The sequence below is a fragment of the Carettochelys insculpta genome, chromosome 12, assembly GCF_033958435.1.
Source record: "Carettochelys insculpta isolate YL-2023 chromosome 12, ASM3395843v1, whole genome shotgun sequence".
Classification (NCBI taxonomy): Eukaryota; Metazoa; Chordata; order Testudines; family Carettochelyidae; genus Carettochelys; species Carettochelys insculpta.
The window spans coordinates 22776564-22791941 of NC_134148.1; the positions used below are offsets into that span (position 1 = coordinate 22776564).

The following is a 15378-nucleotide window of genomic DNA, read 5'->3' on the forward strand; positions in this document are numbered from 1 at the left end:
TCTTAGTTTTGAACACTATGGGTTTCAGGTTCATCCTTCACTGAGCACTGTGATAAGCTAAATATCTCCAAGCAATTGGATTATAAAAAAAAAAAACAATTAACTAAAACCCTGACATTAAAAGATGATAGGGCACATCTGTGCCACAAACCCTGCATGGCAGCAAGTCTTGAAGTCAGTTGACTTGGGCTTTGCGAATCAACTGCTGCAGAGTTCTTTTCTTTCTTTTCCTGTCTAGAGTTGCCCACAAAAGTAATATAATCTGCCAGTATTTTTGCCAGTGGCTGGAGTCGTCAACTTTTGTGTGCTGGGTGTCTTAAAGTCTCCTGTTGAAGCTTTGGCATACTTATTACTGGAAAATTGATGTTTTTTTCCCTTGTGTAGGTTACTTGGCTGTTTCTTTATTCCTCCATGAAAATCATGAACTGTTGCTTCTGCTTGTCAACACAGTTGTGAAGGTACACCTTTTATCTGAGGTTTGGAGAAAAACATTACGTTAACTCTAGGCCAGTCCTTTTTCCAAGTGTAGCACTGATCTAATTCTAAACTGTGTATTTGTTAATAAATCTACTTGTCAGTTAACACTGAAATATGAATCATAGAAGGCTGGGGGTGGAAAAGACCTTAGGAGATCATCTAATCCACCACCCTGCTCAAACCAAGTCCAACCCTAGCTACATCATTCCAGCCAGACCTTTGTCAAGCCTGTCCTTAAACACCTTTAAGGATGGATATTCTGCCACATCCCTAGCCATCCCATTCCAGTTATTTACCATCCTTCTAGCTCTCCCCCACTGAGACTGTTGCTTCTTGTTCTGTCATCTGCCACCACTGAGAACTGCCTAGCTCCATCCTCTTTGGAATGACCCTTCAGGTACTTGAAGGCTGCTATCAGATCCCCCCTCATTCTTTTCTTTTGCAGACTAAATAAGTTCAGTTGGCTCAGCCTCTTATAAAGTCCTGTGCCCCACACTCTAACCGTTTTTTTTTTTTTTTTGCCCTTCACTGGACTCTTCGGTTTGTCCACATCTTTTCCGGAGTGGGTGCCTAAAACTGGACAAAATAATACAGATATGGCCTGTTAGCCGGTGGCCGGGTAATGTGTGGTGAGGTACCACCTATGCTCTTGTTATCATCCAAGTTTAAAACTACAAGAGCAGGGAGCTCGTCACTGCAAGCAGCCAAGATAGGCTGACGGATTCCCCTGGGTCCTAAGCAACCCAGTTTTTTACTGTTAGAGCAGGGACCTGCTAGCTCTCTGACCCACGGCCAGGCTTTTGTAACCAAACAGTTACAGTTCTTTTGTTGTGCCGGCTGTGTTGCAGTAACAAAAGGGTTAACAAAATGGTTAGGCTTGGATCTTAACTAGTTACAAGTTTATTAAGCTACAGTTATAAGCGTGCGGTTACAAAAGGCTATTGTTTACTTCTTATATGCTAGCAAAGTACAGGTGTTAACAAGTTACGTTACAATCCAATACAAAGATATCTGTTACCATCTAACACAATGATATCTTGACACAACGACATCTAGTTACAGAGCTCTAATTCTTTAGCTGTGCACAAAAAAGTCGGAGACCTAGCATGGGTGTATCTTACCCTCTCTGCGTCTCTCGATACCAGCGTAGCCAAGCCGGATCGGTCACTCAGTTCCGCGGAAAGACAAATGCGAGGTTGGGCGTCCCCAGCTGTGGACCTCGGGAGGCAATCACCTGACCCGACCAGCAGGTAGTTGGTGGAATGCACTCAAAGTTAGAGTTCTGCTGGACCCACCTTTTATACCCCTTTTGGGTTACGTATTCTCTTTCTTATCTATGGTACCAGATCATACTGGTCTGTCTTTGTGACGCCAGTTTGTTACAAGGGCATTTCTTACTTAATTTGCACTTGTAAGACAGAAGATAAGCAATTTGAAAGTACAGGACATTCTTTTGTGTGGGCGGGGCACGTCCCCTTTTGGGATGGTTGTGTGTGTGTGTGCATCATATTGATCAATGCCAGCTGGGGTGATTTCTTGAGGGTCCCCCCCGCCCATGTTGACAGTCTGGCCTGTTAGCCTTCTATCTGTACTTTCTGCTTCTCAGGGTCACGATAAGCTAGCACATCTGGGCCTCAATGAGGGCATCAAAGACTGTGCTGTCAGCAGCCGTTTCCGTGCCCTGTGTGCTCCTCGGTGGGGGGGGCAACGAGCAAGCTGGCTTGTAAGGGGGAGACTTTGTCTGGCTACATGGCCTTACCAGTGCTAGTTAGAGAGGAATTACTACTTCCCTCAATCTGCTGGCAGTGCTTCTACTAATGCAACCCAGTATGCTTTTAGCCTTCTTGGCATCAAGGGCATGTTTTTGACTCATATCCAGCTTCTCATGCATTGAAGTTCTCAGGTTCTTTTCTGCAGATCTGCTGCTTACCCAGTTGATCCCCAGCCTATAGCAGTACATGGGATTTAATATTCCAAGTGTAGGACCCTGCACTCATCCTTGTTGAACTTCACCAGGTTTATTTTGTCCAGCTGTGCCAATTTGTCTAAGTCGCTCTGGACCATATCTCTATCCTCCCGTGTATTTACCTCTTTCCCCATTCTAGAGTTACCAGGGAAAAATGATTTCACCTTTAGTTTCTTATGGAGGTCTATTTTATCCTTTTCTTGTAGTTTTTATTTTTAAGGTTTGTTGCAATATTAAACAGTAAAATGGAAATCTGACAGAACAATTGAACAGTTCCTTGATGAGCAGAGCATTATAACAGTGCCTCCCAGTATAGCATAAAAAGTGCGAACTTTCACACATGTGGCCTTAGAAATGAAAACACCAGGTTTCCCATAGTTTAAATTAGAAATAACCATTTTGTTGTCTTGTTGAATATGACAGGATTTGCAGAGCACTAACCTGATTGAGGTGTGTATGGCACTTACTGTTGTCAGCCAGATCTTTCCACGGGAAATGATTCCAGCTGTACTTCCCCTCATAGAGGACAAACTTCAGCATTCTAAGTACGTATTCACTTGGATTTCAAGCCGTGCTCTAAACTTGGAATGTCCTAAATTTACATGCTTTATTTCAGTAAATAAATATTTCTTCTACTTAAAATTTTTGGCCTGAATCCTTCTTTAGTCATTCACAACTTTGGTTCCTTTCTGATTTTTTTTCTTTTATATTCCCTCTCCTCTCTCTGCTAGTGCATGAACTCTTAATTGTATAATGGCTAAGTCTTGCTACGGGATGAATATATAACTTTATACCTCTGGAGATGCTGTTTACATGTGGGTTAAGTTGTGTTTGTGGTGTACATGAAACTCAGATTGTAACGTGCAATTCATTACATCACAGAAGGGTCTCTGCCTGATTTTTGGATAAGCTTGGTGTGTCCAAACCACACTGAAGACTGTGAGGGGCAGGTGTTCTGCCCCTTTCGTTATCAGGCTTACCAGTTGATAACACTCTCTCTCTTCGTGTGTGTGTGTGTAATATATATGAGTAGAAGTACAGAGAGCTGTCAGAGTGTGCACGCTAAAGTGAAAGGCAGATGAAGCTTGAGCTAACCGCAGGAATAAGTATACTCTGTGTGCTGTGCCACTGACTCACCATGTGGCCTTTGCCATATTACTCATTCTCTCTCTTATCCCAGTGTCAAATTTGGATGATAATACCTATCTCTGAGGCCTCATGATATGATGACTAGTTAGTATTTTAAACTAATTAGCTGTATAAGTGGGAATGTTAATGTAGTAGTTTTCATAAAAATCAAGTCTATCTCATAATATAGAGAAACAATTTAGGTTAAGTACAGCTCTATTTAAGGCCAAGTTACTTGATCTTTTAAAAAAGAATGTTTCTCTTTAGGGAAATTATCCGAAGAAAAGCAGTTCAGGCCTTGTATAAATTCTATCTCATTGCTCCCAACCAAGTCCAACACATCCATGACAAGTTCCGGAAGGCCCTGTGTGACAGGGATGTTGGAGTCATGGCTGCCTCTTTACACATTTACCTTAAAATGGTTAAGGTAGGCTGAGAATTAGCAGTGCAATTGAACATGTAAGCTGTGTCTTTTTTTGTTCTTTTTTTTAAATGTTCAACTGTAAATTGTTCTGTAGGAAAATCTCTCAAAATTTTCAGGAAGGACAGTGTACCAACTTGTCTTCAGTTAGTTATGAAGGTAAATCATAGTAATTTGTACTAGATCCTTTAGCATTCCAGGGTGTGTCATAAAGCCCAACCTGACCCTTTTGAAGCCTGACCCTGGTGGTCAGCACCTACAACATAATGGCTCTGTTTTTAAGACCAAAGTTCCATGTTTTTTCAGTGTGTTACAGATTTAGCTGAGGACTGCCCTCCTATTCAGTTTACCATTGCAAGGGAAATGCTTTGCCATATTCATTTGTTTGAAAATACAGAGGAAACACTAAGCTTCAAGCAAAAAGGTGTTAATGTTGAGGTTTGAGAGGAAGAAATGATGATGGGTTAGGAAATAGAACAATTAAATAAATTAGCTAATAAGATTATATTCATTGCATGGTCTTACATTGTATGCCTGAGGCACTGCATTTAAAATATTTGAATTGTATTTTTCTTTTCCATGTCTAGGAAAATGCATCTGGATACAAGGGCTTGACAGAGAGCTTTGTAACCATTTTGAAGCAGGTAGTGGGAGGAAAGCTCCCTATAGACTTCAATTACCACAGCGTGCCAGCACCATGGTTACAAATTCAGCTGTTAAGAATACTGGGGCTGCTGGGAAAAGATGATCCAAGGTAACCAGTTTCTTCCAAGTAATAAATTCCTTGAAAGTAGAAAGAACGCACAGTGAGTCACTTTATTTTGGGGGTAACAAATAACTTTTACTGTGCTTTCATGACACGAAGGAAAGCTAGAGGATTAATACAGAGCATTTGTTCTTTTACTAATACAGTGGAAAGTTATTTACTGAAAAGTTACTGTTCTTGTTTCTCAGCTGTTATGTGGGTTAAGCAGCTGTTTATGGAAAATGGGGTGAGAGGCACGGATGAATTTGTGGTTAGAATTTCCATTGATTAGGTTGATAATATGACCACAGTGAACATCCAAGACAAGTGAATGTAATAAATATGTGCTTTTGTTGGTGTTCTCTGTTCCTCTTAGTAAATAAGATACTTTTTGGTTGTTCGGTGAGGCACATATTTTTGTCTGTCCTAATGTTTTGTTATAGGTGCTTTATTTGAAAGTAGCAAACATCTCATGAGATGCTATTTTGAGCTAGTTTGTGGAGTCTGTACTCACTCTGTTGAGAATCCATTTATATGAATAGTCTTATTGAAATTATGTGAAGCAGCTTTTAGGATTAGTTTATTTTTTTGACTACACAGGTATGTTCAGGAGTGTGCATGTGTGTAACTTACTGAGCTTCAAAAACAAGTTTCTCATAATTTTTATTTTCCAACAGGACAAGTGAGCTAATGTATGATGTTCTGGATGAGTCTTTAAGAAGAGCAGAGATAAATCATAATATGACATATGGTGGGTGAGAATATATTGTATAAGTATAAATAGTTGCAGAGAATGAAAATGTAAGTGGTTTACTCATACCGTTGTCCGTGTCTACACTAGCCCCAAACTTCGAAATGACCATTTGCGTGGCCATTTCGAAGTTTACTAATGAAGCGCTGAAATGCATATTCAGCACTTCATTAGCATGCGGGCTGCCGCGGCGCTTCAGAATTGATGCAGCTCGCCACCGCGTGGCTCGTCCAGATGGGGCTCCTTTTCAAAAGGACCCTGCCTATTTCGAAGTCCCCTTATTCCCATGAGCAGATGGTAATAAGGGGACTTTGAAGTAGGCAGGGTCCTTTCGAAAAGGAGCCCTGTCTGGACGAACGGCGCGGTGGCGAGCCGCGTCAATTTCGAAGCGGAAGTGCTGAATATGCATTTCAGAGCTTCATTAGTAAACTTTGAAATGGCCATTTGCGTGGCCATTTTGAAGTTTGGGGCTAGTGTAAACGTAGCCGTTGACATAATTAACTACATTAGCAGCTCTTAGATCTGGAACCCCTGGGGAATTGGGATGGCAGATAATCAGCTGTGCTGTGTAGCTCTACTCCTGCTCCTGCCAACCAGGCAGCTGGCTTCTGGCCCTGCTGCTACTAGCCCCGGCATGCTAGCTAGCCCCCTGACCCCACTGCCACCAGCTGCAGCACGGCAGCTGGTCCCTGAACTCACTGCTGAGCAGCTGGTCCCACAGCTGCTGGCCCCAGCTCTTCTGCCACCACTGGCCCTGGCATGGTAGCCAGTCCCTGGCTCCGCTGCCACTGGCCCTGCATCCAGCCCCAGCCCCATTGCTGCTGCCAGCCGGGCAGGTAGACCTGGCTGTGCTGCTGCCGGCCCACTACCACTGCTGCCAGCCAGATTGCTGGCCTTGCAGCCACCAGCCCTGCAGCAACCATAGTTCTGTATGATTGTATACTCATTTAACTGGAACCAGCCACTGGTGGAGCAGGCTTTTACCATATTCTTTTCCTGAATATTATGGTGAGGCAATAACTTGGGGTATTGTAACTGGTGAATTATGGAGTAAGGAAATGTAATGTTAACATGTGAACAGAAATTACGTATTCCTATGCAGTGTAATTCTGAGGTGTTACTAACATGAAAATTATTTGCTTAATGGGAAACAGCTAAACTTTTGAGGTCCAAATTTGTTTGCCTTCAACTGCTGCATGCTATGTTGGGCTTGATCTTTCTTTCAAGTGTGCCACATCATGTACTTGTAAAGTCATCAGCTGCACAAGTGTATCCCTTTATAGTAGGCAAATTTTAAAAAAAATATGGTGGTACAAGTTTTTTAATTATTTATATAGTTAGCTGTTGATCAACTTAAAAAAATGGTTGTGTACAACATCCTTCCATTTTACAAACATTTGTGGTCGCTTGATTTGATCTGATCTGATCTCGAGCATGTTTAAAAATATTCATAGAGCGTTTAACAATATATGTAGAGCGCATTGGCACTCATGCAAGTGAAAATGTGTTTTCACATAAGACACTACTGTAAATTTCTGTAAACAGCTGTGTTAACTTACTCTTTTTTGTGGGGGTGCATATTTGACAATAGAGCAGAATCAACAAGAAATTTGTAAGGATGTATTGCAAACTAGGGAGAGATTTAAAGATGTGTTGGCTTGGCTTTTTTTATTTTGCTGTCCTTTTCGAGCACAAATATTGCAGGTTCTAAAGTTCTAAATTAAAAACTGTTCTTTTACTTGAAAAAATGTAGTTTTTCGTGGTTTTAAAATGAAGCCATAAATGTTGCCAGTGATTAATAGACAATCAAGAGTTGTCTTTAAAACTGTCTGAATAACAGTGGAACGTACTCCCCAAAGCTCTAGGAATCTGTTGTGTTCTTGGCTGTGTGTATTTTCTAAGCATTTTATGTGCATCTCGCTTTCAGTAATGCAGAGTATTCTCCCTTCCCCAGTTATTCGTTTGTTTTTTGGCAAGTGTTGACTTGAAACCTCTGTCAGAGCTTACAACCATCTGTTCATGGTGTTTCACTTTGCTTGCATGTCAAAGCTGTGTTTTATGCAAGGACAACAACATAGGTATTGAGGTGTTTCCTTTCAAATACAACTCTCGAGAGTTAATGTGCATAAATTCTCTGCACAATGAGAAGAAATGAGATTCCGAAGACTGAATGTTAAGTAGTCTAGGGATCAGAATAGACAACTATATGCGAAAAAGTTTATCTTGGCAATTATCAAATGTATGCAGAGAAACAGAATTTACAGGTGCATTCTTTTACTTACATATGTTAATTGTTGATAAAGTGCTACAAGCCAATGTGAAAATGTATGTTGGATTTTGCTATCGGTTCACCTAAATTGGTGATCTAAAAACCAATTTTTCATTTTCACTTGTTTTCCCCTTTTCTCAGCAGATTTTTTTTCTTAAGAGGAGTTATGCTTCCTAGCTCTTGTCTCTCGTATCTATTTCATAAGGTTTATTGATCTGTTTTTCATAACAACTTCGTAATTGCTGCTGTGATAGTCCAGTGATAATTCTGAGTCTGTGTGAAAACCATTACAGCTTATTTTTGCTTATTTTTGTACCTCTGCACTAAATGATCTCTTCAGTGGCTGTATTTTTTTACAATGTATTTCAGGGCTAGGAACTTGTCTGAAAAGTTTAATAAATATTTTTGAAAGAGAAAATAACCAAGAATCCAGTCCTGTTCCCATTGAAATCAATGACAGTGGTGTCATTAACTGAAGTAAAAATAGGACTAATCCCTGAATCCATGTGAATCTGAAAGCCAGTCAGAATACAGGATGGTGTGAAACTTCTGTTCAGCAATATCAATTCAAACTTTTCCATATACCAAATGGAAAATTGGTCTTAGATAAATTTCTCTACCTGATGACTTCATAATCCATTGCTGGGCCCCAAAGTTTTGTCTGTGGTTGACGGAGAAGTCTGTTCTTGTGTGTGCTTGTAAGTGAAACCTACTGATTTTCTGCTTCCCTCTTTCTGTACTTCATCTATTTATCCTACTACATAAACTGTACCAGGCTCCTACCAGACACCTTCTGTTCACCTACATGTTACTAATAATAAGGGCTTGCTAAATTTCTACTCTAAGACATAAACATTATCATCTTCCCCTTATATGTGGATAATAGAGCAGAGAAATTACTTCTAGTTGCTTGGGGTAAGTAATTGAAATCTCACTCCGTATTGGTATCTGCGTACCTCCACCTCTTCATTGTCCAGCTATATAATTTGGCCTCTTCTGGGCAGAACAGTATTGATATCTCATCTGTTTGTGTGAATCCCATTCATGGGGTATGCAGTAGGGCTATTCCTTGCCTGAAGGAGAACATTTACTCACATCTAAACAGTAATATTTGTTTAAAATATTTAATGAGATTATATTTAACATCCCAGGAATCTACATGTAGCATGCATATTAGTTTACTTTAAAATATTAAGCCCAGGTCCTTTTCAGAGAAACAGCTCTCAATTGACCTGAAGATTTTTAACTTGTGTGCTAGCTTTTGTTATGAAAACACGCTGTTATAGAAATGTATATTCTTTAATTATTTTTATTTTCCATTTGTCGTTTTTCCCCAGCTATCTTATTTGAATGTGTCCAAACAATTTATACCATTTACCCCAAGTCTGACCTACTTGAGAAGGCTGCCAAATGCATTGGGAAATTTGTTCGAGCCTCTAAAATTAATTTGAAATATTTAGGTAAGGATATCAGATCATCTCAACAAGAAGCTTTTTAATCTGCTCATTTATAGGTGATCTTTTGTCATATCGCTATGCAATATTTTGTTTTCTAGGACTAAAGGCTCTGACTTATGTTGTTCAGCAGGATCCTAATCTGGCACTTCAGCATCAAATGACAATAATTGAGTGTCTAGACCATCCTGATCCTATCATCAAAAGGGAGGTGAGCTGATTTTTGAATACCCGCAATGAGAGCTTAATTTTTAAACGCCAAGTTATCTTAATTCTATTTTAGAGTAAATGCCATTCATATTGCCATAGTGGCATCATCAAATACTGGAAAGTTTATACTATTTAGCTCTTGTAATTGTGTGAATGGAATTATATTGAGAACTTGGTCCTCTTCAGACTTCTTGTTTTCTCTTATTCCTTCCTACAAACCTTATACAGGTTGAACCTCTCTAATCTGCCACTCTCTTGTCCGGCAGTATAATCTGGCATAGTTTAGATAGCCAGATGACCACTTACCCTAGGTATGGCCAAGTTTCCTATGGTCCCATAAAGTTTGTTTACAGCCACCAGTCCTGGCTGTCAGTGTTCTGTGCTGTTATTTAACTGTGATTTTCCTCTGAATGTCTTCTAAGAGCCTAGTTAGCAGTGGAAGCGTTTGTAATGCTGCTAGACAATACTGACTTCCTGGAGTCTGGCAAATTCTCTCGTTTGACACTCTCATGGCCTGACCGATGCTGGACTACAGAGAGAAAAGCTGTATTTCATTTAGAAAAATAGTATATTTCTTAGGAAAATAAATGCCAATGTGATAGAATAAAACATATTGCACTGAAGATTTCTGTCCAACTTAGCACTGTGTACTAAGTTCTTGTCTGTGTGTTGCTCCTGTGTTGTGTAACTAGAGTTAAAATTTTGTTTATTTTCCACTTCAGACATTGGAGCTTCTGTATAGAATTACCAATGAGCAAAATGTAACTGTCATAGTTCAAAAGATGCTGGACTACTTAAGACAAAGCAAGGAAGAATATACCATCATCAGCTTAACCGGCAAAATAGCAGAATTAGCTGAGAAATATCCTTTTCTTTTATTGACTGTTTTGAGTGAGAGCTTCTATTATAGCTTCATGTAACATCATTCTTAACGTTCTCCAAAGATAACTTTGTGGTCTACCAGGAAAAAGAGGGAAGAAAGGATACTATAATTCTTTATTTCAAATGTAAAAAAAAATAAACCAAATAAATAATGATCTGAACATTTTTATATCATCATGAAGTAAAGGGCAGGGAAGTGTTTGGCTTTTGCTTTGGAATTCACAGTTTACTGTTACTGTTAAAAACCTTATCTTAAAAGAAAACTTTAAAAAGCATGCTGTAGTATGAATGGGAGAAGAGCTTTAGCAGTTTATTGAATCAGACTTCAGTGCTTCCTAGTTCTGAGTGCGCTTTTTCTGGTAGATTGCAGCTATCCCTGTGAAATAGATAATTGTTAACATGATAAGCCTGTGTTTTGAGTTTAAAAAAAAATCCATACTATGCAACAAAGTATCCTCATGAATTTAGAACATTGCAGGACAACAATGGTGCATGCTTTGGAACTTCAAAATTCAAGAAAAAGAGATTCACAGTTCCATACGGTAACACATTTTGGAACTACAGACTCTGGGAGAACTTCCCCATTCATCCTTTCCTCCTTCCTTAGCTTAGAAATCATTTAGATAGCAAATGCTTGTCCATTCAGATATTCTGTATTTTGTATGTAGAACCAGATAAACATAGTACATTAGTGTATGTCTTATCTTCTCTTAACATTTTGGACACATATGCCCCTGACAACGAGTGGTTCATTCAGACTATGAGTGCAGTCTTTTCAGTAGGAGGAGATGTAATGCACCCTGATATCCCAAACAACTTCTTGAGGCTGCTGGCTGAAGGTGGGTCACTTATGGAATTCTGTATAGAGAGGGAAGCAATGCTTCCTTAGCTAATGGCTTGATTCTGTTTTTCTAAATGTCTTGAATTCCGTGACAAACATAGCATAAGTTTTCAAGCAAAAATTTAATAATATGTCTTTTTTTTTTTAGGATTTGATGATGAAAAGGAAGATGGGCAACTACGGCTTTATGCTGTCCAGACTTACCTTTCTTTGCTAGAGGAGGAAGATACTTTATATCCACAGAAATTTATTCAAGTTATGAGTTGGGTAAGACCGATGCAGTATGACGGTATGATAGATGTAAAAACTGCCTATCATAAGTGATGGCTTTTTGAACTTCATATTTCATTTTTAAAAAACGACAATGCTGATACTTACCTTGCCAGTTACCTGTGTTAGTGGCTGTGAGCTCTTCTGTCTTGTGCAGAGTTAGGGAATCTAGTAGACCTCCAAGTTACATGAGGGTTGCGTCCTGGACAACCTTGTGTAACTCAAATTTCACACAAGTCATGGGGAGCCAGGATCCAGGGTGCACTGGTCAGTTTCCTGGCTCTGAGTGGTGGGGAGCCAGGAACTAGGCAGCAGCCTGGCTCCCAGTTCCCCTATGCTGGTAGGGACTGGGAAACCACTCCTGTCAGCCCCCCCAGCTCTGGAGGAAGCCAGGGAGAAGATGCGGCAGTGCGGCCATCTGCCCACCTGGCTTCCCACTGCTAGAGGAAGCAGGGGAGAAACTGTGCTGTCATGGCTGTCCATGCCCTGGCTCCCCTAGCTGGGGTCAGCTGGGGAGAAATTGCTCTGCTGCGGCAGTCTGCCCGCCCAGCTACCCTCAGCTGGGGGAGCCAGGCATGCAACAGCTGCGGCAGAGCTGCTTCTTCCTGGCTTCCCCCTGCTGGGGCAGCCAGGGACTGGTGTGGGGAGCTGGCAGAGGAGCTTTACTCCTGTCATCCCATAGCCCCTGGGGACCCCAGGATTTCGACTTGCGTTAACACAAATTAAGTGCAAGTTGAAATTGTGTATATCGGGGGTTTACTGTATGTTTGTGAAATTCATCTTTAGCCTTGTGATTTTTCAGCTGCTGAGCTTGTATTTTGCGACATCTGTGAAAGCAACCAGATTCCACCTGAGTCAGAAACTGGAAATGGAGGAAATATAGTTAATTATACTTTTATACCTACTGAGTTACATCATTGCTAGGCAGCTACTTGATCTAGGGAACCAAAAATTAGCATCCCACTGATATATTTCACTTGCATTTTCACAAACACAGTCCAATCTAATCTCAAGTATTTTCCATTTATAACTGAAATATAGCTTGAAAAAACTATTTGCACTAGAAAATATGCACCTTGCTGACTATGATTGTCACAAATGGGTCCCCTCGTACCAGTGCTGAAGACTGTTAAATTGCTAGGGCAGACATGATGAGCATTGCTATACAAAACTATTGATTTGCCACCAGAAACCTTAAGTTGAGATTGATTTGTTTTTTTTAATGAAAGTAGTTTGATCCACTCTGCACTAGCAATTAAACAGTTTTCAGTGTTAGAGAGGGTTGACTGATGACCACCGTGCTGAGTGGTAGAAAGATCCGTAGTGTACTTAGGAATAAAGTGAGATGATCTTAAATTGAAGACTAGCCGGCAATATTTGAAAACCCGCTGACCCTATGGGTGCGTCTACATAGGAACTAACTTTGAAGTTAACTTCAAAGTTAGGTGCCACTTGGAAGTAGCCAGCAGAGAGTCTACAGACATTTTCCCTTACTTTGAAGTCCTTACTCTATTCCCAGGAATTGGAGTACTGCCCTCCTTTGAAATTTAACTTTGAACTAGGGTGTGTGTAGACACTCAACTTCTAAGTCTGTTACTTTGAAGTTGTACTTCGAAAGTAAACAACTTTGAAGTTATTTTTGTTGTGTAGACACTGCTTGTGTTTCTCTTCATAATATTATTGCTTGTTTGTGTTTTAGGTGGATACATAATCTAAAAATTCCTTCTAAAGCCCAGAATTTAAAGGATTTCCTTAGCTTATAATGGTTTGTTCAGTGTGACTTGGATTTTATGTTGGAGTATGTTCATTGCATATTAACTTCCAAGATGTAAGCACTGATGCCTGTATAACAATGTCTGTTGCATCTGTATCTTGCTTACAGGTTTTGGGGGAGTATTCCTACCTTGTAAATGATGGTGATCCAGAAGTCATTATAACAAGACTATACAGGTTATTGAAGCAGACCTTTGTTACTTCTGAAACTAAAGCCTGGATTATGTCTGCAGTCACTAAAATGGCATCGCGTATCCCCTGTTCTAAAACAGTTGATACACTAATCCAGGAATTCAGCACTTCTTTAGACACCTGCCTCAGGCAATATGCCTTTGAATTAAAACATCTGTGTGAAAACAAGGAGCTGATGAAGACCTTGCTTCCATCTGGTGCCAGTTGTTATGAGATAGTGGTGAGATAACTGTAACATGTTTTGTGCTTACTCCTTCATTTGTTCTTCTAAAAGATATTTTTAAAAATGATTCATATATTTAGACAGGAAAGATGCAAATCTGTCAGATTACTAAGCATGAATTGCAGTAAGCCCTTGTAACAGGATTCTTGATAGGTCTTAATGTGCTGGTGATATTAAGAGATAATGAGCAAGGAAGCTGTCATTTGCTATGCTGTATTTATATTCGTTATTTTATTAGATGGACTTTTTTATGAAGGCAAATTCAGCCTCTTTGTGTGTCCATTGTTTTTCAGCATTAGTTTGTCCTTTGTTGTCTATTTTTTGTTAGAACAGCCTGGCTATTTGAAGTGGGGTACAAATTTAGGAAGAGAAATATATATCTCCATGACTAGTTTTATTGTAAAATGTAGTGTATTTACATGGTATTCGGTTAGATTGTGTGCGGTGTAAGGTTCTTTTGTCGAAGATTTCTTATCTAAATATACCAATAAGATTGGAAGATTGTCGGAATGTTATTTATACATAAGACCTACCATCCAAACTGATGTTCTGTTTTGATATGTTGTCTCAATACCCTCTATGTACAAAATATTACCTTGGACAATAGTGTAAGTATGAACTACATTTGCATCTTAGTGATAAAATTTAGAGAGCGATGAGATTTTATTAAATGAATTTTTGTAAAATGTAATGTTCCTTTGTTTAAAAAAACATTAGTTTGCTTTAGTGGACAGAGTCTGATTATTACTGTCTCTCTGAATTCAATGTAGGTAGATGCTTCCTTATCTTTCCTAGATGGGTATGTGGCTGAAGGACTTAGCTCTGGTGCAGCACCATATAAACCCCAACACCAGAGACAGGAGGAGAAGCTTTCTCAAGAAAAAGGTGACTTTTGGTTTGTATTTATTAAATGTATGTTAAATTAGCCACACAATTAAAAACAAATTAAAATTTTAGCATAAGGTTGGTCTAAGAACACCATTAATTGTACTCCACTTCAAAAAAAAACATCTGTTCTGCTTTGGGAATGATTCATTGCTTCATAGATTTTAAGATTATTAGAATGAGAGAAATCATATATTGCCTGGCTTCCTGAATTACATAAGCTGTAGGTACAGTGCCTACAAACAAGGCCTGATCCAAAGTCCATTCAAACTGATTACAGTTCTTCAATTTACTTCACTGAACTTTGAATTAAATTCATAGTGTGCACCAGTACCTGATCTTTCATAGTCGGCTTTTGATTATGTATATGACCTCAGGCTCCTCTGTGGTTTTTCAGACCCTCTGCTACTTTGTTAGCTCACACTTGGCCACTGGGATTCATCTTCAAAACTCTTATTTACTAAAGATTGATCTAAGCTTTGTTGGGACTTTGTTAATGCCATAGCTGATTTGTTAGTATGTATAACTTCATCTACAAATAAATTAGGCTGTCAAGTCAAGGATCCATGCTTTCTAGCAGCTTGTGGGATTTGAGCAGTGGTGAAAGTGAAACCGATTTCTTCTTGGGGTTATGTGACAGCGCCATGGTCTTCCCCTGCACTCACCATTGCATGTTACCTAAGGGGAGGGAGATTGGGGTCAGTACAGCAGCTTGATGAGCAGTTGTCATCCCTCTCCTCTTTCTGCTGCCCCTCCCATCAGAGAACCCCAAGCTCTGCCCCCTACTCTTCCACAGAGCTGTATCCTCTCTGGATCCATACTACAACAGCCCCTTTGGGGGACAGGACAGGGAGTTCTGTTTTTTTTTTTCTGCTGGGAGGGACAGCAGTG

The 15378-nt window shown here is 39.8% G+C and overlaps 1 protein-coding gene across 4 annotated transcripts in view; it reads left to right on the forward strand.

The window, feature by feature from the left end:
- Window positions 1-15378, forward strand: part of AP4E1 (adaptor related protein complex 4 subunit epsilon 1) — a 37139-nt gene that overhangs the window by 8095 nt on the left and 13666 nt on the right. For all 4 annotated transcript variants that reach the window (XR_012647223.1, XM_075007314.1, XM_075007315.1 and 1 more), the window contains 12 exons: window positions 385-458; window positions 2867-2988; window positions 3839-3998; window positions 4580-4746; window positions 5415-5488; window positions 9095-9217; window positions 9313-9422; window positions 10144-10283; window positions 11030-11142; window positions 11293-11411; window positions 13297-13599; window positions 14373-14487. Coding sequence is in view for 3 of the 4 variants with exons in the window: in XM_075007314.1 (XP_074863415.1) it covers window positions 385-458; window positions 2867-2988; window positions 3839-3998; window positions 4580-4746; window positions 5415-5488; window positions 9095-9217; window positions 9313-9422; window positions 10144-10283; window positions 11030-11142; window positions 11293-11411; window positions 13297-13599; window positions 14373-14487 (1620 nt within the window). In the remaining variant the exon portion in view is untranslated. The remainder of the gene's footprint in view (window positions 1-384; window positions 459-2866; window positions 2989-3838; window positions 3999-4579; window positions 4747-5414; window positions 5489-9094; window positions 9218-9312; window positions 9423-10143; window positions 10284-11029; window positions 11143-11292; window positions 11412-13296; window positions 13600-14372; window positions 14488-15378) is intronic.